Here is a 27,283-nt window from a genome sequence, read left to right on the forward strand (position 1 = left end):
AGGGAAGTTTTGAGATGGAGAAGTGGGAAGAGGCATCAACTGCTACAGAAAAGCTACATGCTTTCTAAGATCTCTTTCTGCTAAAAAAAATTTCTTTGATTCCTTAAGAATATAAAAATCCACAAAGAAACAAACTACCCTTTCCATTAAAGGCAAATATTTTCTATCTCTTTACATTTTTTTTTTGAAGCTAAATCCTAAAGAAAAAGTTCCAGAGGACTAGTTCAGAAACTTGAGCTCCGTTTTTATATTAACTTACTGTATGCATGACATTTATTCTCAGTAAGTGGGAGTTTGCAAGGATTGTTAACTCCTCTAAGAAAGGGATTCTATGGATAATACAACTGGACAGCTAGGACGTCCTGACAACTAGTTACATCTTTAGATGTCCTAGTACTACTGTTAAGTAAAACATGCAAAGCACAAAAGAGTATCTAGAATATGCTACCCGTCACATAAGAAAGAAAGGGACTTCAGAAAATATGGGCTGGGTGCAGTGGCTAACACCTCTAATCCCAGCACATTAGGAGGCCAAGGCGGGTGGATCACCTGAGGTCAGGAGTTCGAGACCAGCCTGGCCAACATGGAGAAACCCCATCTCTACTAAAAATACAAAATTAGCCAGGCATGGTGTCAGGTGCCTGTAATCCCAGCTAGGCGGGAGGCTGAGGCAGAAGAATCGCATGAACCCAGGAGGCAGAGGTTGCGGTGAGCCAAGATTGCACCAGTGTACTCCAGCCTGGGCAACAAGAGCAAAACTCCATCTCAAAAAAAAAAAAAAAAAAAAAAAAAAGAAAGAAAAGAAAAAGAAAATACGTATATGCAGAAGAAATACAGGAAGAACAAACCGGAAGCTAACAGAATTGGTTACCAAGAGGGAATGGGTGGGAAACAGCTGGAAAGAAGGGGAGGATGGGAAAGTGGTAGCAAGGATGAAGAAGCGATATACACATGCTCTGCCCCTTAGAACCATAGTATTCATATACCCAAAATACAAACAATTTAAATCAACCAGGATATAGGAGGAATATAAACATTAACAAAGAATCTAGCTGGATCCTAAATGAGTAATATCAGCCATAATGAAAAGAGTAGGGAAAAAGAGAACTACACTAAGAAACTATCTGGAAAAGAGTATCTGGGCTGGACACTGTAAAGCTAGAGATAAAAGGAACTTTACATAAACTTGTCAGTAAATGTCTTTCTCCCAGGGATACGAGTTAACAATTTGAAACCACTTTGTGTGTACTTCTATGCATACTCAAGTGAAACCAATAAGTAAATATGTTATAGATACAGATAATAAGAACCAGGTTTTTCCCTGTTGGAGGAAGAATTTTCAAATAAGACAAGGGGGAAAGTTAAAAATTAACTCTGTAGTGTTCAGTCCAGCCAGAACCCAAAATATCTGCATAATCTCATGGTTTAACACAAAAGTAGGTTGACAGACACGGAATTACAGACTCATGTACATGCATGGGTTGGTATACATACGTATATTCCCTAGCTCTGTCCAGTAAGAGGCCTAGAGGTAACGGCACCGCGGTAGTAATGAGCATACCTAGTGCCCAAAGGTTGGTTTTCAAATACCTTTCTCAAGAAAAAGGAACCAGGGCTCACTGAGGGCAGAGAAAATACAAGATGACCCTAGAAGATAGAACAGTACCATAAATTTTTAAAATGCTCAAAAAAAGATGAGGGCTTGTTGAGAGAACAAAGATGCCAACATGAAGGAGCTCAGAATGACCATACCTGAAACAATCTGAGCAGCAAAATAAATAAGGAGAGTGTTGGACTGTAACCTATGGAATAAGTATCCATGAGTCTGAACTGATCTAAATAAATAACTAACTAAATAAATGGGAGAGAAAAGACAGTTGGTCCTGACAGCAGAATTCCAATGAACAAATATGGAGGGAATTATTTCGAAATATAAACATCGGGGCCAGGCGTGGTGGCTCACGCCTGTAATCCCAACACTATGGGAGGCAGAGGCAGGAGGACTGCTTGAGCCCAGGAGTTTGAGATCAGCCTGGGCAACATGGCAAAATCCCAACTCCAAAAAAAATAGAAAAATTAGCTGGGTGTGGTGGCATGTACCTGTAGTTCCAGCTACTCAGGAGGCTGAGATGGGAGGATCATTTGAGCCCAGGAGGTTGAGGCTGCAGAGAGCTGTGATTGCACTACTGCACTCCAGCCTGGGCAACAGAGCTAGACCCTATCTCAAAAAAATAAATAAATAAATACATAAAAATAAAAATTAAAAAAAAAATCAGCATTTGGCAAAAACCACTTTCTTGTTACAGGCAAGAAACATCAATGGATGCTAAAATGAATGAGCAGAAGTTTGAAATGGATACTTACATAGTCTCAAAGTACCTTCTCCAAAATACTAACCACAAAGGGAAATACAGTAACTTTAAAGTAGAGATAGCAATAGGAAACCACCATAACCGAGTGATCATGGCCAACATCATCAGTAATATCTTATCAATCTTATATAATAATATATATAATTATATTATATAACATATTATAATATATAATATCTTCTTATCAAAATGTGGAACTTCCATCCAACCAAACCCAAATCAAAAGGTATTAACTGATTAATGCTCTTGGAAAATGTCAAGGTCATGAAAGACAAGGGAAGATGAACTACTGCAGACTGCAGAAGGCTAAAGAGAAAAAATAACTAAATGTAATGTGCGATTGTGGATGGGATCCTGGAATAGAATAGGCCTTGGTGGAGAAACTGATAAATTTTGAATAGGTCATTAATTTAGTTGATTGAATTGTATCAATGTTAATTTCCTGGTTCTGACAATTATACCATGGTTATGTAAATTAGAGAAAGATGGGTGAAGAATGTACAGAAACTTCCCATACTATTTCTGTAGCTTCTGAGGTCTAAAATTAGATCTAAATAAAAAGATTTTTAAAAAGGTTGCGTTATATGATCCAGTCTATTTCTAAAAGGATTCTATTCATTTAACTAAACTATTTGAAGAGCTAAACTATTCATCTAGCATCATAAATATTTCAATCATGAGTTCAGATTATGAAGATTTTTTAAAATGCAAAGAGAAAAATTGAAGAAATATAAATTTGCAGTTATAAGTTAAGTGCCTTTAATCTCTAGACATCAGGTATAATCACCTTCTGTTTGATCTAACCTTGTTTAATTCTCCAGTCCTAAAGAACTCACCTTGACATTCTTGTTTGTCAAGGGTTCTATCGGTTGGGACAGTGCTCTGAAATGTTAGGTTATGGAAACATGACACTATGGTTTGTTATCTCTGCTCCAGGCATTGAAAGCTATTAATTATCTGCATAAGTCAATCATTCTCATTAGAAATTTATTGTTCAACATTCTAAGGACACAATTATCTCCTCTCTGCTCCAACTCTGTCCAGTCTCTCTGAGAGTAAAAGATGGGAATGAAAAAGAGGTAGTCACACATATTACGTTCAAAATGGTTTCATTCCATCAAAAAGAATTTCCTGCATCAGGTCTGCTTGTATTATAGTCTTACAATGCTACACATATTTATTCCTCTAGTACTTTTCATAAAAGTGTTATATATTATTTCATATTCTTTTTATATTTTATAAATATAAGAACACACCTGGCTCTGTCAAGTAACTGACAAATCTCTTTAAAAGATGCCAAAACATTTTTTCTTTTCCAGCTCTAAACAATTAAAAACTTTAGACATGTTTGCAGTTTTTGAATATTAAAAGTTGCTGTATTTATGGTCCCCTATTTGTAAAATGAATCTAGAACGGGATTCTTACCCTCATGCAGAAAGCTTGCAATACAGTGCTTGCACACCTAAAGTCACAAATTTAGGATAAAAAAATCACATAACACACAGACGCTACTTTTCCATACTTACTTCATTTCATTTACTTGTCTCAGAATCTCATGCTGAGTTTTCACAACAGTATCCAGTTCTTGTTGAGTAATCTGGAGGAAGAAACAATGACGAGCAAGCTGAATAATCCACATTCTATGAGCACATAGTACAGTTGCCCTTCTTCTTTACTTCCCTTCCAGCAAAGGGTAAATGGGGCACATCTGCATATTCTGCAAGCCCACCTGCCCATGCTGCCCAGGCATTCCTGCTCCTCTTTTAGAGATTTCCTCTGTTAAGGAAGAGACATATCTTCTCTGTTCATCAAGAATCATATCTAACTGCCGGTTCAGCTGCTTGATTTCAAGATGAATACGATTCTGTCCTTCAAAGACTTGTCTTAGCTCTCGATCTCCTACACTCTCAAATATTTCCTCCGCTGAAAAGGAAATAAATAAAAATGATCAGAGTCACCTACACATATGTAGTTTTTGAAATAACGTAAGTGACCAAAGTGCCAACATTCAGCAAAATTAGGACATCACCATCACAGTGGTACAATCTCCCAAACAGAAAATATGCAGATAATTAATTCAATAATGATTAAATTATTTGTTTTCTGCCATTTCAGGTGATTGAACACTTATTACAAACTGGGTTTAAATTTTTTTATTTAAAAACAATTTTTCTTGGATAATCTCAGGAGGGATCAAAATGGCTAACCAGATGCAGGTAGTATGTACCTCCTCCACAGAGAAAAACCAGAGTAGTAAGTAGATACTTGCATTTCAAATAGATTGCCTAGGAGAGAATGCTAGGATTCATCAGAGAAGAAATGGGAAGCACCAAAATAAGGAGAGAGTTTGAGGCAGCTTGCCCAGCCAGGAGCTGACTGAGCACCAGAAGGGCTCCTAGATGGGAAACAGTAAGAGAGAAAACCCCAGGGCCTTGCAGTCCAAAATGGGCTTTTATGATCCTGGCTACAGGAGAAACCTCTGACCCACTAGGGCTGTGGGCTGGACATATGGAACTGCCTAAATATTGCACAGAGATGTTGCTCCATAAAGGGAAACCACATGGAATCCCACAGGCATTTGAGCCTACAACAGCTCCAGTTGGGCACCACTGTTGATAGCCTAGATACTGGGGATCTACAGACATGGCTGCAGTCGCTGCAATGTTCCAAGGAGAGAAGGGGGGACACTGGTCACTCCCATGCACCCCTAGGAAGGTCCCTCCTGCCTTGCTGAAGGGTGCTGCTGATACTGAGACATGAGTAGACAGCACTCCCCACAGCTTCTTGCCCATGCTGCTTGCCTGGGAGGGACCCTACCCTCTCTGGTCCCAGACCCAAGGTGAAATACTGAGAGTTTAATGGAGGGTTGTGCCCCACCCTCAGGGTATGTTTGGGCTGACAAGGCTGTAGCTACCACCTGGCCACGGAGAGACAGGAAACAGGCTCTCCTATGCATATCTAGGACAATACCCGCTGCCCTGCAATGGACTCTTGTGAAACTGAGATGTGAGCAGACTGCACTCCTTACAGCTTCTTGCTCATGACACCTGACTAGGAAGGGCCCTGCTCTCCCTGGTCCCAGGCACAAGGCACAATTTTGAGAGTTTCATGCTGGGCTGTGCCCTATCCTTAGTCCGAGTTCAAGTTGATATGGCTGCAGTTGTTGTCTGGCTAAGGAGAAAAACTAAGAAAATAATTGATGAGAGCTTCCCAAGTCTAGCAAAAGAGTTAGATGTCCAGATACAGGAGGCCCAGCAATCCCCAGAAAAATATATTGCAAAAAGGATTTCACTACAGCATATTATATTCAGAATGTCTAAAGTCAATGTGAAATAATTTTAAAATTAGCAAGAGAGAAGTATTTAGTCACTTATAATGGAAATTCCATCAGATTAACAGCAGACTTTTCAGCAGAAGCTTTACAGGCCAGAAAGGAATGGGCATTCTCAAAGTGCTAATAAAAGAAAAAAAAAACTGTCAGCCAAGAATTTTATATCCTGCTAGAATCAGCTTCACAAATGAAGAAGAAATAAAGCCTTTCCCAGACAAGCAAATGCTGGGGAAATCCGTCATTACCAGACCAGCATGACAGGAAATGCTCAAAGTGGTCTTAAACATGGAAACAAAAGGGCAATATTCACCATGATAAAAACAGAAATATAAAATAAAAGTTCTTATAAAACAATCACACAGGGGAGGAAGATGTAAGAATCAAATGGCAACATGACAGAATTTCATCAAATGACAAAGACAAAGATGGAAAAAAGAAAGGAACAAAGAATTTATAAGACAACTTGAAAATAATGAACAATATGACAAGAACAAAGCCTCATATATCAATATTAACCTTGAATGCAGATGGATTAAATGTTCCACTAAAAGATACAGACTGGCAGAATGGATTAAAATACATGGCACAACTATATACTGCCTACAAGAAACTTACATTATTCATAAAGACACACATAGACTGAAAGTAAAGAGGCGGAAAATAATAGTCCAAGCAAATGGAAACCAAAAGTGAGAGGAGTAGCTGTACTTATATGAGATAAAACAGACTTAAAAAAGAAAAGACAAAGAAGGTTATTATATAATGATAAAGGGATCAATTCACCAAGAGGATATAACAATCCTAATTTATATGCACCCAACATTAGAGCATCAAAATTCAGAAAATAATTATTACGAGACCTAAAGAAAGAGAAAGACAGTAATACAATAATAGTGGGAGAATTTAACACCACACACACAACACTAGATAGATCGAGACAGAAAAATAACAAAGAAACATTGGGCTTAAATTGGACTTTAGACCAAATGGACTTAGACATTTACAGAACTTTCTACAATAACTATGGAATATACATTCTTTTCACCAGCACATAGAAGACTCTCCGACACAGGACTACATATTAGGCCACAAAATAAGTCTTAGCAAATTTTTGAAAATCAGAATCATATCAAGTGTCTTAGACCACAATGGAATGAATCTAGAAATCAATACTAAGAGGAACTTAAGAAACTAAACAAACACATGGAAATTAAACAGCATGCTCCTGAACATTCACTTTGTCAATGAAGAAATTAAGACACAAATGTAAAAATTTCTTGAAATGAATGAAAATGGAAACACCAAACCAAAACCGAAAAAAGCAGTGTGAAGAGGGCAGTTTACAGCATTAAATGCCACATCAGAAAGTGGAAAGATCGCAAACAATCTAACATTATTCCTCCGCAAACTAGAAAAACAAGAACAAACCAAACCCAAAGTTAGCAAAGAAAAGAAATAACAAACATAAGAGCAAAGCTAAATGAAATAGAGACCAAAAAAATTAATAAAGGATCAACAAAACAAAAAGTTGCTTCCTTGAAAAGATAAACAAAATTGATAAACCACTAGCTAGACTAGGCAAGAAAAGAAGAGAGACGATCCAAATAAACAATCAGAAAAGTAGAAGGAGACATTACAACAGATTCCACAAATACACAAAAGATCGTCAGAAACTATTTGAACCACCTATATGCTCACAAACTAGAAAACCTAGAAGAAATGGATAAGTTCCTGGAAACACACAACTTTCTGAGATTGAAACAGGAAGAAACAGAACTCCTGAACAGATCAATAATGAGTAGCAAGACTGAATCAGTAGTAAAAAAAAAAAATCTCTTAACAACAGCCGGGACTAGATGGATTTATAGCTGAATTCTATCAAACATATCAAGAAGAACCAATTCTCCTGAAATTATTCCAAAACACTGAGGAGAGAATTCCCCCAACTCATCCTATGAGGGCGGTATCACCCTGATACCAAAACCAGACAAGGACACAAAAAAATAGAAAACTACAGACCCATATCCCTGATGAACAAAGATGCAAAAATCCTCTACAGAATACCAGCAAAATGAATCCTACAGCACATCAAAAAGATAATACAGCACAATCAAGGTGGGATTTATCCCAGGGATGCAAGGAGGGTTCAACATATAAAAATCCATATATATGATACACCACATAAACAGAATTAAGAACAAAACACATGATCATTTCAACAGACTCAGGACATTCAATAAAATTCATCATCCCTTCATGATAAAAATCCTCAATGAACACACCTCAACATAATAAAGGCCACATATGACAAACCCACAGCCAACATCACACTTAACAGGGAAAAGTTGAAAACATTCCCTTTAAGAACTGGAACAAGACAAGGATGCCCACTTTTATCACTCTTATGTGTAAAAACATAATACTAGAAGTCTTCACCAGAGCAATCAGGCAAGAGAAAAAAATAAAAGGCATCCAAACTGGAAATGAGTAAGTAACATTATCCCTGTTTGCTAATGATATGATCTTATATCTCAAAAATCCTAATGACTCCACCAAAAAACTCTTAGATTTGATAAATGAATTCAGTAATGTTTCAAGATAAAAAATTAATGTACAGAAATCAGTAGCATTTTCATATACTGATAATGATCTAGCAGACCAAATCTAGAAGGCAATTCCATTTACAACAGCTAAAAAAAAAAAAAAAAAACACCTAGAAATATATTTAACCAAGAAGGGGAAAGCTCTCCATAAGGAGAACTTCAAAACAACGATGAGAGAAATGGTAGATGACACAAACAAATGGAAAAGTATCCCATGCTCATGAATTGGAAGAATCAATATTGTTAAAATGACCATACTGCCCCAAACTATCTACTAGTTCTAGACACTCCCAATCAAATTACCAATGTCATTTTTCACAGAATTAGAAAAAAAAAATCCTAAAATTCATATGGAAAAAAAAAGGAGCCCAAATAGCCAAAGCAATGCTAAGCAAAAGGAATAAATCTGGAGGCATCACATTACCTGACTTCAAATTATACTACAAGGCTAAAGTAACCAAACCAGCATAATACTGGTATAAAAACAGACACATAAGTCAATGGAACAGAACAGAGGACCAAGAAATAAACCCACATACCTACAATCAACTGATCCTCAACAAAGTCAACAAAAATATACACTGGGGAAAGGACACCCTATTCAATAAACGGTGCTGAAAAAATTGAATAGCTATATATAGAAGAATGCAAGTGGACCCATACTTCTCACCGTATGCAAAAATTAACTCAAGATGGATTAAAGACCTAAACATAACACATGAAACCATACAAATCCTAAAAGAAAACTGAGGAAAGACTCTTCTGCATATTGGCCTAGGTAAAGAACTTAGACCAAGTCCTCAAAGGCAAACACAAGAAAAACAAAAATAGACAAATGGGACTTAAACTAAAAAGCTTCTACACAGCAAAAGAAACAATCAACACAATAATCTAACCTACAGAATGGGAAAAAATATTTGCAAACTATGCATCCAACGAAGGGCTAATATCCAGAATCTACAAGGAACTCAAACAACTCAAGAGAAAAACAAAAAGCCCATTAAAAAACTGGGCAAAGAGCATGAACAGACATTTTTCAAAAGAAGACATGCAAGTGGCCAACAAATAAATGAAGAAATGCTCAACATCACTAATCATCAAAAAAATCCAAATTAAAACCACAATGAGATACTATCTTACACAAGTCACAATGGCCATTATTAAAAAGTCAAAAGACAACAGATGTTGTCAAGATGTGGAGAAGAGGGAATGCTTATATGCTGTTGGTGGGAATGTAAATTAGTACAACCTTCATGGAAAACAGTATGGAGAATTCTCAAAGAACTAAAATTAGAATTACCGTTTGATCCAGCAATCCCACTACTGGGTGTTTACCCAAAGGGAAAGAAATCATTATATCAAAAAGATACTTGCACTTATATGTTTATTGCAGCCCTATTTACAATAGCAAAGATATGGAATCAACCTAAATGCCCATCAACAGAGAACTTGATAAAGAAAATGTGGCGTGTGTGTGTGTATATATGTATGTATATACTATAGACTACTACTCAGCCATAAAATAAGAATGAAATTATGTATTTTGCAGCAACATGGATGGAACTGGAAGTGATTATCCCAAGTGAAATGACTTAGAAAGTCAAATACCATACATTCTCACTTATAAGTAAAAGCTAAACAATGGGTACACATGGACAAATGGAGTGGAATAACGGACACTGGAGACTACAAAAGGTGGGAGGGGAATGAAGGTTGAAAATTACCCATTGAGTACCATGTTCATTAGGGTGAGAGTACACTAAAACCCCAGACTTCACCACTATATGACACAAGCATATAAGAAATCTGCACTTGTACTCTTCCTAAATACATAAAAAGTTAAATAAAATTAAAATGGAAAAATATTTCTCTTTCATTACACTGTGTGATTCTACTTATAAGAACAGGCAGAACTAATCTACAGTGATAACAATAAGAATAGTGATGGGCTCTGTGGAGAAGGTTGTTGACTTTAAGGAGGCATGAGGGAACTTTCTGGGATGATAAAAATGTTCCGTGTACTGATCGGGGTGATGGTTAAATGGGTATACACATTTGTCAAAATTTACTAAACCATACTTTTCAAACACTAAAGTCAGCTTCAGGATATACTCACAAATTTTATGTGATGATGTTTAAGACAAATTCAAAATAAGAATGACCTTTATGTTTCATTTTTAAATTCATTAAGTCTGACTCATACTGTTGATCATTAAGAGAACTGCATACTACATAGAGTTCAAATGCTAGCCACAGCCTTTATTAAGTACACCTTTGATCACTTATGCTGACTGGGAACAATTCAGATAAAAAGCTAGCAGATAATATAAATTCCCTCAATTTGGCCTTAAAATGTTTTATTTTTGACATTAGCACATTCAAGTTCTTAATAACATTGGGTTAGACTAGTATTTTATAATTTTCAAGTATACAGTCCAGGATTCTATTGAGTAGTATGGGGAGGAGAAGCAGATATGTCACATTACTTTCATAACAGTTTTGATAGATTTTAAGGATTATCTCCACACTATAAGGTAATTATGTGTCACTAAAACCAAAAATATACACTTTTGATGATTTCAGTCAAAAAATATTTACTGAACCTGAACTACTAGGTTAGCATTGTTTTGGATTTATTTTTAGGCTTAGTGGTCACAGCAATGAATATTAACAAAATCCCTGTCCTCATGGAGCTTTCACTCTAGCGGTCCCATTCCTCCAAATAACCATGGTACTCTTTATTTCATACATGACTAAGCCACATTCTCACTGGTAAAAATGCCAATCTCTTGACTCTTAAAGACTAAAGATTTGCTCCTAAACTGTTTCCAGAAATCACTTGGAATGTGCCTGTTCAGAGAGCAGGGATGAGCTAGGCAACACAGAGACTCAAGCGTCCATGATCAACAGCCTCAAGCCCTGCTGCGGCACCCATGTCAGCTTTGCTACAACTCACCAGGCTGCCCTTGGAGGTCGGGGTGGCCCTTCTGGAATTCCTCTTTTTTTTTATCCAGTTCTTGTTGAAAGTGCTCAAATTCCTCCTGATACTTTTCTTTTTCCTTTTCCGAAATTTCTTTATCTGGTGTGGGCTTTTTTTTGGAGTTTTGGAATAGATCATTAAAAAGATAAGAAAATCATTAAGATATCTCTATACATGTTATTTTTCTCATTTTAACTCTTCTACCACTAGTGGAAAGGTTAACATAAAAACGTATTCCTTCTTTACTTAAACGATAGCAAATTACTCTTTTTTTTTTAGAGACAAGAGTCGCGCTCTGTCACCCAGGCTGGAGTGCAGTAGCGTGATCTCGGCTCAGTGCAACCTCTGCCTCCCAGGTTCAAGCAATTCTCCTGCCTCAGCCTCCCGAGTAGCTGGGACAACAGGCACCTGCTGCCATGCCCAGCTAAATTTTTTTGTATTTTTTAGTAGAGATGGAGTTTCACTGTGTTGTCCAGGCTGGTTTTGAACCCTTTAGCTCAGGCAATCCACCCGCCTCGGCCTCCCAAAGTGCTAGGATTACAGGCGTGAACCACCGCGCCTGGCCCTTTTTTCTTTTTTGAGATGGAGTCTTACTCTGTTGCCCAGGCTGAAGTGCAGTGTCTTGATCTCAGCTTACTGCAACCTCTCCCTCCCAGGTTCAAGCGATTCTCCAGCCTCAGCCTCCTGAGTAGCTGGAATTATAGGTGTGCACCACCACACCCAGCTATTTTTTGTATTTTTAGTAGAGATGGGGTTTTGCTATGTTGGTCAGGCTGGTCTCAAACTCCTGACCTCAGGTGATCTGCCCACCTTGGCCTCCCAAAGTGCTAGGATTACAGGCATGAGCCACCACACCCGGCCTACTCTTGCCTCTAATAATAACCACTACCATTTACTGAGCACTTGCTATATGTGCACTGTCTCAATCCTTCAATATCATGAGGTGGCCAGTACAAACATTTCTGTTTTAGCAATTAAGAAATGAAGTGTGGCCGAGCGTGGTGGCTCACACCTGTAATCCCAGCACTTTGGGAGGCCAAGGCAGGCGGATCACAAGGTCAGGAGATCGAGACCATCCTGGCTAACATGGTGAAACCCCGTCTCTAGCAAAAAATACAAAAAATTAGCCGGGTGTGGAGGCGGAAGCCTCAGGAGGCTGAGGCAGGAGAAGTGCAGTGTCTTGATCTCAGCTTACCGCAACCTCTCGCTCCCAGGTTCAAGTGATTCTCCAGCCTCAGCCTCCCGAGTAGCTGGAACTACAGGTGTGAACCCGGGAGGCGGAGCTTGCAGTGAGCTGATATTGCGCCACTGCACTCCAGCCTGGGAGACAGAGCGAGACTCCGTCTCAAAAAAAAAAAAAAAAAAAAGAAATGAAGCATTACAGAGGTTCAGTGACTTGCACAAGACCATATAGCAGTAACTGGCAAAAACAAGATCCAAACCTAAGTTAGTCTTCCGAAACATTCAGCTAAAAGGTAAAACCACTAAACTGATAAAGTTTTTGAAAAAATGTGTAAAATTACCGGCTCTTTTCCAGGTTCAGTCAACTGGAAAGTCAGAAAAGAAAGGACATCATGGTCATCTACAAATTAAAAAAAAAAAGTCTGAAAAAGTTCCACAGGAGATTACTTTTATCATTGTAAATGTATTTTATCAATATTTATTGCTTTAAATAACAATAACCAGTGAGGGAATTGACAAAAATTAGCACTAATTTGGTAAAGGCAATGGCACTCTGTGAGCTTAGAGACCAAAATTCACCTGAAAGATTTATATTAGAAATAATCCAAAACTCACTTTTTAAAACCCTAAATCAGAATATTTAGCAGTGTTTAACATATAATAGATGTTTAATCAATGTTTGATAAGAAATGAACAAACAAATGAAGGGTCAAAAGAAGTCCAAACTCCTTATTCTGGTACCAAGATCCTCCATGGTTTCCCACAAATCTCCTTCATGGACAACGTCCCAGACAAATGAGAGAAAATCCTGGTCTCCACATACTGCCGGGTACCTATATGTCTCTGAACCTTTCTTAGAGTGCATACCACTTTTTGTCTTACTTTCTTATTTGTTTCTCTCACATGGAAGATATTAATAATTTTATCTTACCTAAAATCATATCAAAAAATCAAATTCAAGCTGTTTATGCTAAAAGCACCAGCTCAGCAAATCAAACTTCCTAACCCTTAACTAAAATACCAATCCTGGCTAGTCACATCCACCAATCAAGAGCAATTAATATCAATCGTACAGCAATCTTTATGCTTTGTACTGTTTTTACGGAATCTAGAGATGTAGACAGATTAAAAAGAAAACTATAATACTGTAGTGTAGACTAAGTAACTTAAGAAACTGTGTTGTGTAACAAGGCACTGAACCTGGAGTCAGAAATCCAGGCCGAGTCCTGCCTGGGGCTTACCATCAATTGGCCATACGATCTTCAGAAATTTCTTTCACCTAAAATTTGGCAAGTTCTTCTAAAAATATGGAAAATAGGATCTTTCCTCCCTTCTTCTCTGGGTTGTCAGGAACAATCCATGTATTTGAAAATATTTAAAACTACAATGTATCATATAAACATAAAATGGCATTGACGTTGAATGGTAATTTATCACCTTATGTGGAAAAAAATGGTAACTATGGTTTTGTTTAAAGTTTAGTCACCAAATAACCTTTCCTTAGGTTGCCAAATTCATTTACATGTGATGTGACAATGATCAGGATCCTAAAACACTTGGCAATTACCTTTCTGTGGATGTGACTAGCCAAGACTGCTATTTTAGTTAATTGTCATGTGGTTTGATCTCCAGCCTTTAAGCCTGCTGACTTTGATAGCCTCTACTTTAAATATGTCTCCTTCACTATAAAATAGCACCCAAACTGATGCTGTAATTGACACACTTGTATACAGCCCCAGTTAACTGTACACCTACTGAACAATGTAAGTAGAAAATTAGCAATCTCAACAGACCAAAAGACTGGCACAAGAGGTGATGGGAAAGTTCCAAACAGTCTTAAAAAGTTATTAGTATAAACAAGTCTACATATCCCTAATATACTATTCCCAATAAAACACACCTCACAAACTTTTAATATCATCAGACTGCAAGATTTACCTGCAAGACCTCCAGTTGCAGCAGATATTCCAAAATGCCCTTGTGCAGGGATAATCATATTTTCCACTTTGGCACAAAATTCATAATCATTTTTATCTGGTGTAAAGCCATTATTGATCATTACCTAGAAAGACATATCATAGCTATAGCTTTTGCAAAAGACATTAGAAAATAAATTTCAATCGATCCATTTTATGACTACTATTCAGTTTTGTTTCATTATTATAAAGAGTAATTTTAAATAACGTTTCCTACTTGGTGTCAATATACAATATATCTTACTTAAAAAAATGAGTTTTGCCCCACTATGTGTCAAAAGTTTAAAGAGAGAAAAATCTGATAACTTTCTATGAAAACCTTTCTAAAATGGAATATGGTTCGCCTTCTCTCAAGAAGACCTAGGGAGTCATCATTACTCCCTTGGAATGGTTCATGCAGCAGAGGGATCAGACTTGTTCTCAGATCCCAGTGACAGCTAAAACCAAGAGGTTAAATTTACAATTTTATCTGCAGCTGGTTGAGAATTAAATAGATTGTCTCAACAAGTAGTGAGCTCCTCTTAATTAAATTAGTGAGGTATCTGGACTGTCACAGGTTAGCAGAGAACAAAAGTGACAGAAGTCATACTGACAAGGCAGAGAAGGAAAAAACTAAAAAGATGTACGTTTCTACTTTGCAAAATGTATATTTGAAGGAATGACCCTAAATTTCTTAACAGAATCTTAGAATCCTAGGCAAGCACAGGAATCCACCTGACACATGAATGCTTTTCTCATTATCCCAGTCAAGCAGTGGTTCAGCCTCTTCAATACATTTCATTTCTAATAATTCTCTCACGAGTCCCACCCTAAACAACAGTCACTGAGGTTCAGGGTGGTTGCAGGAGAAGACCCACGGCACCAGAGTAAGGGAACTTGTGTCATTACTTCTAGAGTCAAAATTTTGTCAGAGACTTAAGATTCAGTCACATAGGCAAAATGTTCTGGTATTCTGTCCAAATTTTCAGCAAGAGAATAAAATCTGTCAATATGAAGAGTTACTCTCTATATACTGTAGAATGGAAACATGTGAACTAAAAATTAGTTTAAAATAATTAATTTTACAAGATCATTTAGCATTTGGTTCATATTAATATGTTTCCTGTGATTAGTAATATTCCTATTTCATTTTACATCATTTACAACTGGTCCTCCTCCACAGAGCCTTTTAAATTAGAATCAACAATCAGGAAGTTATTTGCCTTTGAGTCTTAAAAAGACTGTAGATTATTACATTCAAATTACAATACTAAAATCCTCCAATTGTTCAGTATTTTTTTCCTTGAATTCTAACAAACTGAAAATCCAGCATGAGTCTTCATTGTCTAGTTCCAATTATTTTTATTTATTTATTTATTTTTTGAGACAGGGTCTCGCTCTGTCGCCCAGGCTGGAGTGCAGCGGTGTGATCTCGGCTCACTGCAAACTCTGCCTCCAGGGTTCACGCCATTCTCCTGCCTCAGCCTCCCAAGTAGCGGAGACTACAGGCTCCCGCCACAACGCCTGGCTAATTTTTTTGTATTTTTAGTAGAGGCGGGGTTTCATCGTGTGGGCCAGGATGGTCTTGATCTCCTGACCTCGTGATTCGCCCGCCTCGGCCTCCTAAAGTGCTGGGATTACATGTGTGAGCCACCGCGCCTGGCCCCAATTTTTTTTTAAAGGACATAACACATTTCATTGTACTGTGAGTTAGCAGGAATGTTAGAAAGGACTGTAACTGAAAGCCTAGGTACAAACTGTCCGCTGATTATTACTTCTTTATGAGATCATCAATAACCCTCCTTATTCACCTTATGGTTTCAAACCATTGTTAAAGACTACACTTGCAATATTTAAGATCTCTTGCTTTGACTGTGTTTCCCCCACCAACAGCACTTATTGCTTTCAACCTCCTCTTACTTTGTTTTTCCCTCCAATGTGGAAACAACTGGGACAAGATAGGGTGCAAGTACTCATGAAAATAAATACTTCTTGAGTACTTCACATTGGCACAATATTAGGAACTAGGAGAAATACAGGATATGCCTATTGTGAGAAGTTTACAATCATATTGATAAGAAGAGATATACATATAGTTAATAAGCAAATCAGTACAACCTATCTCAAGGCCAAATAAGCATTAGAGAAAAAAAATACTCTAGGAGTTTAGGGGAGACAGATCATTATGAGCTGTTTAGGAAATGTGATGGAAAAGGGATCTGAATTTGTGTGCTCAAAGCTAAGTATGCCTTTACCAAGTAGAAAGAAAAGGAATTATTACCAGACTGAGCAGATGTACAGAGAGGTGAAAACCAATAAGTAGCAGTCACGTGTCCAGCCAGTCTCTTCAAAACGTGTACCTGAAAACACTAGCTCCATGATCACTCATAGACATTAGGTGAAAAAAAATTCCATAGTTAAGTCAGTCTAGGAAATGTGAGGTTTAATAAAGGTTTATTTATCCTTTCTTTATAAAGGATCCTTCATAAAGAAATCTTTAATGTGCTAATATGCAGAGTAGTGCCCAATCTCATCAATTGTGGAACCCTTTTTGGGGAGTACATTTTGCAAGGCTATTGTTTTGGAGTGCTGCCAGGGCTCACAGCCTCACGGTGTTGGGTCACATGGACAGTCTGCACCCACCATGCTTGATGTCTGGGCTTTGCTACATGCAGGTAACCAAGACTTACTGATGACTCTAATGAAACTGTACAGGGTGAATAATTATAGTGGAATTCAAACCCAAGCTAATCATAATACATTGGACACTTGCTCTATTCTAAGGTCTCTAAATTAGCTTGGAATTAAGACTAAGCCAATACAGTTTTCCACAGAACTAACTTTCTCAGAGATTTAGACCCAGGAGTGTAAGTCTAGCTCATGATTTAGGTGAAAGAAAAATTCATACACTATTTTTTTTACTTTTAAGTATTATATAACCAGGTATTAATGGCATCTTTAAAAAGCAAAGTTTACAATGCATAGTGATCTTAGTTATCATAACTGCCAGTTAGATATCTCCACCTATATATTATGCTAACCTCAATTTACCTACAACTAAACTCATTACCAACCCTCTGATTTCCCATTCCTCCCCCAAACAGATAAAACACAAACAAATGTGCTGCTTCTTTGCTAGTAAATAGTACCAATTAGCTGTCCAATTGGCTATATTCAGGAACTCTCCTTGACTTAACAACTGTGTTCACCCCTAACCCCAAGAAAACTAGTACTAAGAATACTGGGACCTAAGTCATCTTTCTAAATTGCAAATCTGATAATTTCACTTCCCGCTTAAAACCCTTTAAACATTTTTAAACGTTTCTTATGGGTTAAACTACAGGAAGCTGTGCAAGGCCTGTTACTGCCCTTTCAACCTCACTGCTCACTGATCTCTTCTATCTCCCAGCCATACCAAACTACATGCCTTTCCAAAATATTTCAAGCTCTCTCAAGGGCCTATGCCTGCTTTCTGTGCTTGGAGTACACCCACTCACTCGCACACACACACACCCTCTTCCCCCAACTCCCAGGAACTTCCTGATCTCCCTGTAGGGCACAGCTCAACTCTGAGAAAATGTTCCTGCCCTTCCCCACCTCCACCTGGCAGTTACAGGATTCTAACCACAGGACCGCTTGATAGTGTCTGCAACGCAGCATTTATCACACAGCATAGGAATGCTACATTTGTGTGTCCTCTGTTAGGCTATAAGCTCTCTGGGGAGAAAGTCTGTCTGTCTTACTCATATTTGTATCCTGAAGGCTTGGAGATTATCTATCTATCTATAGATATATATATCTCTCACATGTGCTATACAGTAGGGGGCTTAAACATTTACCGACTAAATGGAAACATACCATCAGGGGTTTACAACAGATGACCACTTACACTGAGCTTTGAAGCCACCTCTGTTCTCTTAGAGTAACAATGAAGAGTATGTAAGCATATCCAAATTTAAGTGCATTTAATTTCTATCAAAAATTCAAAATGAAAAGTGATACTGTAACATTGTTTATTTGATTCTCTCTAAATAAATGTTACTTACTGTCAATGTTTTCTGGTAATAGGTAATCTTTGCTCTGACAGGATAGGGTTTATTACGAAAGTCCCTCTGGCAACTTGCTAAAGCTTGACTAGCACCATCACTATAGTATAAGAGAAAGGAAAACAAACAAGACACTCAGCTTTTCAATATTTAAAAATTCAGGAAGATTAAAATAATATCAAGTTATGAAAAAGTCTTGAGATATTTTATGTTATTTACTCAAAAGACTACATGAGACTGCATGAGACTAAGGCAGTGAATCTCTACCCTAGGGCAGAACATGAATCACTCACTGGGCTTTTAACATGTAGATTCCACTCCAAATCAACTGAAGCAGAATCAAAAGGAGGTGGCCTAGGCACCTCCATTTTAAATAGCTCCATAGGGAATTATGATGAACTACCAGGGCTGAAACTCACTAAGGCAGAAAAACAGTAAACAGGCACATGGATAAGTCACCTTTCTTACAGTTCACCGGTTAAAAGCTATTTCCTCCACAACAAACACGTGAAAATAAAAAATGTACATACCTAATTTATATACATTATAAATATACAGTCATCCTTCAACATCCACAGGACATTGGTTCCAGGACCCCTGTGGATACCAAAATCCTCAGATGCTGAAGTCCCTTATATAAAATGGCACAGTATTTACATATAACGTGCACATATCCTCTTGTATACTTTAAATCATCTCTAGATTACTTATCACACCTAATATGATGTAAATGCTTTGTAAATAGTTGTTACAATGTATTTTAAAATTTGTATTCTTGTTGCATACACAAAATAATTTGTATTATTTGTGATCTGCAGTTGGTTGAATCCACAGATACGGAACCCACAAATACAGAGGGTTGACTGTACTGAACACTTAGAATCTCTGCAAACCACTGAGTCTTTAAATAACGCAATATTGAAGTTAAATAAGATGGCATAAATTGCTTAATCATCAGCCTTAATAATCAAGGCTCAACTTTATTTTTTAAAGATCTCTTTTAATGAAGATAAAAATGCATGATTAGTGGCATCACTGAGAGCCAGGAACAGTCTATAAACTTTCAAAAGTTTATTATTAAATAATTTGAGGTTAAATTAAAAACACATACCATCTTTGAATCTGAGATGGTCCACAGATAGAACTTCAGAACAGAACCAAATAAAATAAAACCTTTCTACCAAGTTACAAAATATGTCTCAAGAAAAAGAACAGTATTTTTTTCATTTGGAAGGTGTTCAGATTTGAAACAATGTATTTCATAAGGATTCCAAAAAGAAGCTGAAATCAAGAGTAATGTAAAAAACACACACTTACTTTTGATGGTCATAATGGATTTGTCCATTGTTGCCTATAATTACTATAGCAGGATTATTTTTCTAAAAATAAAGAAAGCATTTTTAAAAATGTCTTTAATCAAAGCATTCTACATCATTCTTGATGTACTATGAAGTGACTTACATATCTAAGATTCTAGGACTCAAAATTTTAAAATAACCTGGCCTTGGCACTCAAGGAATTACTAAAGTTCTTTAAATTGCTAACAATAACCCCTGAAAATTAATAGAGAAACAACGAGCTGATGGGAAGATCATCAACCTTAAGGCTGTTAAGCCACAAGCTAATGTTTCCAATTTGTAAGTACATTTTGATCTTAACTGTTTTAGGAGAGATCATCAGAAAAATTGGCCCAATCAAAAAGAATGATTAACATATGACCAGACATGAATATGTGAGCTAGCAATAGTCATGCACTTGGATGTTCTTATGTAAGTAAACTGTTAGAGTCTTCTAAACGCTACTGTTTTCACCACCTACATCTAAGGATTTGTATTTATCCATTAAATAGGGCCATGGGAGCAGGGGTCACTGCAAAGTTCTGAGAGTCAGGGCTCTACTATGCCCTCAAGCTGACGTACAAAAAATCATGCACGTGTAAATTAAACTGATACATTCCTAGCTATATAAAGACTAATTATCATATTTACCATATAGCTTGGGGAGTTCTGTACTATCAAACTGATGAAAGCACTGAATAAGCTATTATTTCTCATAGCCTAACTCTGTTGATAGATGTATTAAAGTGGGTAACAGTCCTGACAATAAATATACCTTTCCATCATTGTCAAAAGAATCAAAAAATATTCCAACACCATTCCACAGATCAGCTGATCCAAACACAGGGCCCTCCAAGCCTTGATTTTCTGCATACCAAATTGCCTGAAAATATATAATAGGGAACAGTTAGAGGCTAGTGGTATATGCATTTATGCACATTTTCTAAGTTAAAGAAATGATCATACTAGGCCATCAGCTCCAATTCGACCTCTTCCAGTCACTCGAAATGTCACCTCAACTTCCCAGTTCTCAAAGGCCGCTTTTGTCTTTGTCCACACTGAGCCTCTTTGGCTTTTTAAAGATGGTGCTACTCGAATTTGATCTGAACTTGGAATAGCATCTAGAACAGAAATCAGGGGAAAAAAGCTTTAAGTTATAATTAGGTAAAACTCAATGAATCATTTCCAAACTGCTAAATATACCTACAGAGACTTAGTAACCTGCACAATAATGATTTGGAAAAAATTTCATGTTGACAGTTTTAACTTTAAAAGTTTAGGGCTAACACCTCCCTTATCAAATAAAAAAAATTAAAGCTACACTCATACACTAAAAATTACAGGGACAGTGGGTGAGAGAAAGGGAATTATGACTTTAAGGCAACTATCTGATTCTCATAACATTCTTTTTAAAAACCTTAAAAATTTGTATTTTTAGAAAAGCTGCAACGTATTTTACCTGTTTACAAAGGTTAGAAAGCTCAGTGTGAAAAGAACATACCACTAGGAATCAAGAGACTTGTTCCTAGTCTCAGTTCAGCTGTGTGACTTCGAGCAAATAATTCTCTTATTCTCTTGGATTCACCATATGTTTACCTGTAAAATGAAGGAGCTAGGCTCGATCGCTTCCATAAACACCCTAAAAGTTATATGCAAAATACTGTACTTATATACATTCTTCCATGGAGAGGGTCAACTGAACTTCAAAAAGCAATTCTTCAGAAGATTCTCAGAGAAAATAGTGATCCCTAAAACGGTGGTTTACATCTCCAGGCTGGGTTCAAGCCCCAGCTCTACTACTTACTAGCTGTTTGATCTGTAGGCAAGTTACTCCATTTCTTGAACAGCCTCATAGGTATTTAAGTGCCTAAACAAGTAGCTTTAAATGTTTCAATAAATGTTAGCTATTTCTCCTATTATTAGACTAGGTAATTACTAAAGGCCTATCAGACTTAAAATTTGAACAATTCTAGCTCTCAGATATTAACTAATTCTGAAACCCATGCTGGGAAATACAACTGTTAACTGTAATATCACTTTACAGGTAGAAAAAAATTGACAAAAAGAAAGCTGAGATACTTTAGTACGATCAGTCACTGTTCACTGTTACTTACAAACATTCAAAGGATGGGGGTGTGGGCATCATGGAAAGAGACTGAACACAGAATCAGAAGACCTAGATTTGAGTTCAACTTCACTGACACTTACTACTTATGTATCCTTTTTCAAAAACCTTAACCTTTCTGAACATCAGTTTTTCATCTATAAAACAGATAACACCCGCCTTGTCTACTAAGGATCAAATCAGAGAATGAAAGTGAAAGAACTCTGAGAGCTATAAAGGGTTACAAATTATCATTTTTTGCCCTTATGGCCTTAAGTGTACTAAAGGAACATTAGAGTTAAGAAAGAGAAACACCATAGATTTGGTCTTAATTCGGGGTTGAAGGTAAAGGGCTGTGTTTAAACTAGATCTTAAATTTCTCTACTTCTTTTTTAAAGTAATGAATTGCAGAGCAAAACGAAAAGAAAAAAATGATCAATGTAGTTACAGTGAGGCTTATGCAAAAACTACAGTGACAATGAAAGCAAGGGATGTCTATAGCAGAGATTCCCAGAGCCAATAGCCAGATAAATCATGGCTAAAACACTAATACTTTGTTTCAAATTCATTCTAGCCACACGGCTTTAATTTACTGGTACATTATCTTGACATTTCTGCAGCAGAATAGATTAGTTGGTTACGGCTCTGTAAAGGAAGTCAAGGTAGCTGATTTGACTAGCTGATTAACATTCCTAATTGGCTGATGTAGTGTATGTGAGTGTGAGAAAAAGAGAAAAGGGATAGAAGAACAGGCAGGCAGTGGAGAGGTGTAGAAGTGAAAATCTGTGAACAAATCCATCACCACTACTGAATAATTCATCATCATCCCACAAATAGAAACAAAAACTCCAAAAACTTGTGTCTGATATCATTTGCATCACCTTTGTGTATCAAGAATAGAGATACCTTGATAAGAAATGCCCAGTAATATACCCTTCCTGCATGGGCACATAATAAATGACTGCTGAGTAACGAAATAACTGCATTCTACTTCAACTACTTAATGACTTGGTCATTAAGTCAAATTAAAATCTATACCTTTCAATTACACATTAATTTGAGAGAAATAGCGCTTCCTAAAAGGGTGCTTCCTATTCAGTAATTACTTTCTAGAAATGAAACATTTTGTTTCAAGAACTGGATAATCTAAAGTGATGTTGTATAAAAACCTTATATAAAAGATTACTTATGGGGGAGGTGGGAGGGATAGCATTAGGAGATATACCTAATGTTAAATGACGAGTTAATGGGTGCAGCACACCAACATGGCACATGTATACACACTAACTAACCTGCACGTTGTGCACATGTACCCTAAAGCTTATAGTAAAAAAAAAAAAAAAAAAAAAAAAAGATTAATCACAACAAAGATAGAATTCAAACTGCCAGAGCTCCTCATCTCATATAAAGGCATTTGCCACTTGTTCAACGGGTATATCTGATGGTCACTGAACAGAGCTTATGTCATGCCAAGTGCTACGATTGACTCCTTAGTCAGCAGTGACACATCAGCACTAAAAAGTGCAGATGTTTTCTTTCACGTAAGTAAATGCTCTAGCAAGGCTCTCTTATCTACAAAAGTGCCAAACACAGAGAGTGAATAAAATATGAACCCAAGATTATTTCAATGCTTCCAATTTTTTTAAAGGGCTAAAAATGTAATGCTATTCTTAGTCTCAGGTTCAGAAACAATCAATCCCTAAAAATATATCCCTTCTCCTAAAAAGTTACATAATGTGTTACTACAAGAGAAAAGATCAAAGACCACACCAAGTCACTGAGAGGAAAATGTGTAGTTCCAACAGTATAAGAATGTCTTCTGACATACAAAGACTTAAAAAATTACTCTAATACCACTATATGCCATCTCAGGAGCCGTCAGTGGGCATGGGGTTCGAGAGAAGCATTAACCATTGCTAACACCGGAGCAAAGAAATCGGGGATCGGGGGTGGGGGGTGGAAGCGGGAAAGGAAGTAAGGGGGCTTCTAGAACATGTCTCAGGTTGGGATGGCTGGGGGTAGGGCACATTTCTCCTAGAGACGTGGCGTTGTGAAACATGATACCTAGAAGCAAGTTTGAGTGCTAGGAAGTGTAGGAGGTAACCAAACACCTCTAGATCCAACGGAAAGTACCGACGAGATCAAAGAAGGGAAGACAGCAGGCGGGTGAGAGAGAACAGAATGGGTGAGGGAAAGACTGGGGGACAAGCGGAGGGAACCGTGCGAACCAGGAGGGACCCGGCGGAGGGGCTGCCAGGAGGGTCCCCTCCACAGCGCATATGGTGTGCAGCTGCTGGAACGGGAACCTCAGCACACCAGGGTAGCCGCGGATGAAAGGCGAAGAGGCAGCAGAAGGGGGAGAGGAACCCGGCCCCCAGCCCTCTGCCCCGGCTTACTCCCCGCGTGGGCCCAGAAGGGCACGGTCCCGTCGCTCTGCACCAGGTGCGGCCCCTTGAAGCTGTATTTGTACTCGAAACGGCGATGTGGCAACGCGGCCGCGGGGTCTCCTCCCACGCCGTCGCCCCGGACGAAGCGACTGAGTGACAGCAGCAAGGCGCAGAACAGCGGCCGAACTCTGGCCCGGAGACCCCTTTGCCTGGATCCCGCCATCTTGGATTCTGGAACGCGGAGGAGGGCGGGAGAGGGAGGGGCGCGGATGGCTGCGGATGGCCAACAGGGCGCTCGCTGATTGGCAGAGCCCGGGGGACCCCCAAGGGCAAGGGGTGAGCCCCGCCCCCGGCCTCCGCTTTCCGCGCGGCCGCACGGCCAGGAGCAGCTGTGGGCGGGGCCACGCGCAGGGGGCGGGTCTGGGGCGGTGCGGTCCTTAGGCCCCGCCCACCCTCCGGGGGTGGGGAAAGGACTCCAACCTTCCCTTCCCGCGCGGCAGAGTGCGGGAAGCGCCGATGGGTCCTTACCTGCAGGGAGCTTTCTCCGGCTTCTTAGAATACCTGGGAGCAGGAATTGGCTAGCCCTAAGACCTCTGGACCCAGCCTGTACAAAACCTTTTTAGTATATTAGAAGAAAGGTGTTCCTTTTGATGTGACATCAGTTTTTCAGTGGCACAATCCCGAATGCTTATGGTCCCAGCCCACTGAGCTCTACCAAGCTGTGTTAGAGCGTTTCAAACTAGGAACCAGCACCCACGGGGTTGTAGGATGCCTTAGGATTTATAAGTTGGTGTCGGAAAGAGGGTTTCTGTGAATTTGTCAGCCAGCCTTTACATCTCAAAATTTAATTCCAAGAGCTTTCCAAATTTTGAAACCATGGCAATAGTGCATTCAAATGAAACTGACTTTGGTTTGGTTTGGTTTTGGTGAGAGGGATAATGTGCTATGGACCCAGGCGTCTGTAGAACCTGGACATTTGATATAGGATCGGTCTTCCACTCAATGAATACGTTCTATATTTTAAAGGGGACTCCTCTTTCCCTTGCTTAGGAAAAAATATCGTCAAAATATTCATGGTAATCCAAAGTTTTGTTTTTTCAAAAATGTGTCATATGAGTTCTTCAAGTCCAAGAAACAGCAGTATGATTTATATTGTTTTTACACATGGCTTTTTATTAGCTCTGTTCGTGTGGGCTACATGAACGCCACACTAGCCCTAGGGACTCAATACCCGCATTACTTAAACTTATTTTTCATTAACTTCCCAGTTTTGGAAGTTGAATCCCATCTTCGGATTCATGGGCCATTACTGTTAAATCTCTTTCTAGCGCTCAAATAAAACCTTCAAGTTGAATATGGATTTAAGGCTTTCCACCTGCTAGTCTCGAGATGTAATTTAAATGAAAGTACCATGCTTACTGCTATCTCAGCAGCAGCAGTAACAAACATTTATCCACTGTATGGTGTATGTGCGTCATTGCCCTGGACTCTCCATGGTTTTAAACCCATAGGATTTAATCATTTTTTTTTCTTTGGTTCTCTCATTGCTCTGGCAACCAGCTCTATGCCTTGCACAGAGTGAAGATTCCATAAATATTTGTTAAACAAACATTAATGTTATAAAAATGGCAAACACTTACTGAGTGCTTTCTGTGTGTCAGTAACTGCACTAAGCCTTCAACATATGTTAACTTATTGAATGCTGACAGCAGCCCTCTAAGGTTGATGCCATTAATATTTCCATTTACAGATGAGGAAACAGAATCATAGAAAGATTAAATAATTTGCCCAATGTCACACAGTAAGTGGCAGAGATAGGTTTCAATTCCAGCCATTCTATCATTAAAGCCTTCAATCTTAAGAACCGTTTTATGTTAAACATTATGTATATTAAGTATTTTCAATTCATTACGCATGATTTGAACTCATGAGGGACCTGAATTTCAAGCATAATACAAGTAAATATTTGTAATTTTGCTGAACCATAAATGTAAATCTTTATGTTCTGTGAAGCCGTTTCTTAAAAAAAAAAACTGTTTTATTGAAGCATATTATATAGAGAAAATTATGCCAGCCTTAAGAATGTAACTCAATGAATTTTTCCCAAAATGAATACCTCCCATGCAACCAGCATCCAGATTTTCTTTTTTTAAAAAAACACACATTTCTAGAGTTAATGGGTGCAGCACACCAACATGGCACATGTATACATATGTAACAAACCTGCACGTTGTGCACATGTACCCTAGAACTTAAAGTATAATAAAAAAAATTTCTATTGGGTATGTAACTAGGAGTAGAGTTGCTGGGTCATAGTAGATCCTGCCAAATTTTCAGAGTGGTTGTGCTAATTTACACTGCCATCAGCAGTATGTGAGGGCTTCAGCTGTCTGACTTTTTTTGTTAGCTTGTAGAAACTCTTTATTCTGAATACCTGTCTCTGCTTGGATATATACATATAGCCAATATTTGCACCCACTTCGTGGGATGACTTTTCACTCTCTTAATGTTGTCTTTTAGTGAATAGATACTTATAATTTTAATATAGCTCAATTTACTATTTTCCCCCGTAAGGGTTTTTTGTGTGTCATGTCTGGGAATCTTGCTTGTTGTTTTGTCTAAGTTGTTAAACTTTAAATTTTATAGCATTTTTCCTTCAGAACTGAGAGCTTTTCGGTTTGAGTTAGATAAGACCACTTTACAAATAGCGAAATTGAGAAACTGGGCCTGGCAAACTGAAGTTTCAAGGATCAGAATGCTTTTACTCCAGGCCCCAGGAACTCTGGGCCAGTGAATTTTAAAATCTGTATTTTTGAAGTAATCCATGTAGGGGAAATTCCTTACAATTAAGTGATGTTTTACCTTCAGGGCAATACCATATTGCAAATTTTGTACAACACAATGAGGAGGGATTTCCTACTACCCTCTAGTGCCTGAGGCAATTTCCAAAAATTAAGCTCAGATTTTTTAGTTGGGAGGGGAATAA

General features: G+C 38.0%; 1 protein-coding gene across 1 annotated transcript in view; it reads right to left on the reverse strand.

Annotated features, from left to right (window-relative positions):
* The window catches only part of LMAN1 (lectin, mannose binding 1), a 31,428-nt gene extending 6,734 nt beyond the window's left edge, over positions 1 to 24,694 (reverse strand). Inside the window, exons 1-10 of the mRNA XM_001143039.6 lie at positions 24,307 to 24,694; positions 20,773 to 20,927; positions 20,582 to 20,689; positions 19,787 to 19,848; positions 18,470 to 18,569; positions 14,407 to 14,530; positions 12,810 to 12,868; positions 11,263 to 11,395; positions 4,102 to 4,295; positions 3,899 to 3,969 (exon numbers count right to left, since the gene is read on the reverse strand). Of these exons, the coding sequence (XP_001143039.2) occupies positions 3,899 to 3,969; positions 4,102 to 4,295; positions 11,263 to 11,395; positions 12,810 to 12,868; positions 14,407 to 14,530; positions 18,470 to 18,569; positions 19,787 to 19,848; positions 20,582 to 20,689; positions 20,773 to 20,927; positions 24,307 to 24,520 (1,220 nt within the window). The 5' untranslated portion in view covers positions 24,521 to 24,694. The remainder of the gene's footprint in view (positions 1 to 3,898; positions 3,970 to 4,101; positions 4,296 to 11,262; positions 11,396 to 12,809; positions 12,869 to 14,406; positions 14,531 to 18,469; positions 18,570 to 19,786; positions 19,849 to 20,581; positions 20,690 to 20,772; positions 20,928 to 24,306) is intronic.
* Between the last annotated feature and the right edge of the window lie 2,589 nt (positions 24,695 to 27,283).

This window comes from Pan troglodytes, chromosome 17 (assembly GCF_028858775.2).
Source record: "Pan troglodytes isolate AG18354 chromosome 17, NHGRI_mPanTro3-v2.0_pri, whole genome shotgun sequence".
Taxonomy (NCBI): Eukaryota; Metazoa; Chordata; class Mammalia; order Primates; family Hominidae; genus Pan; species Pan troglodytes.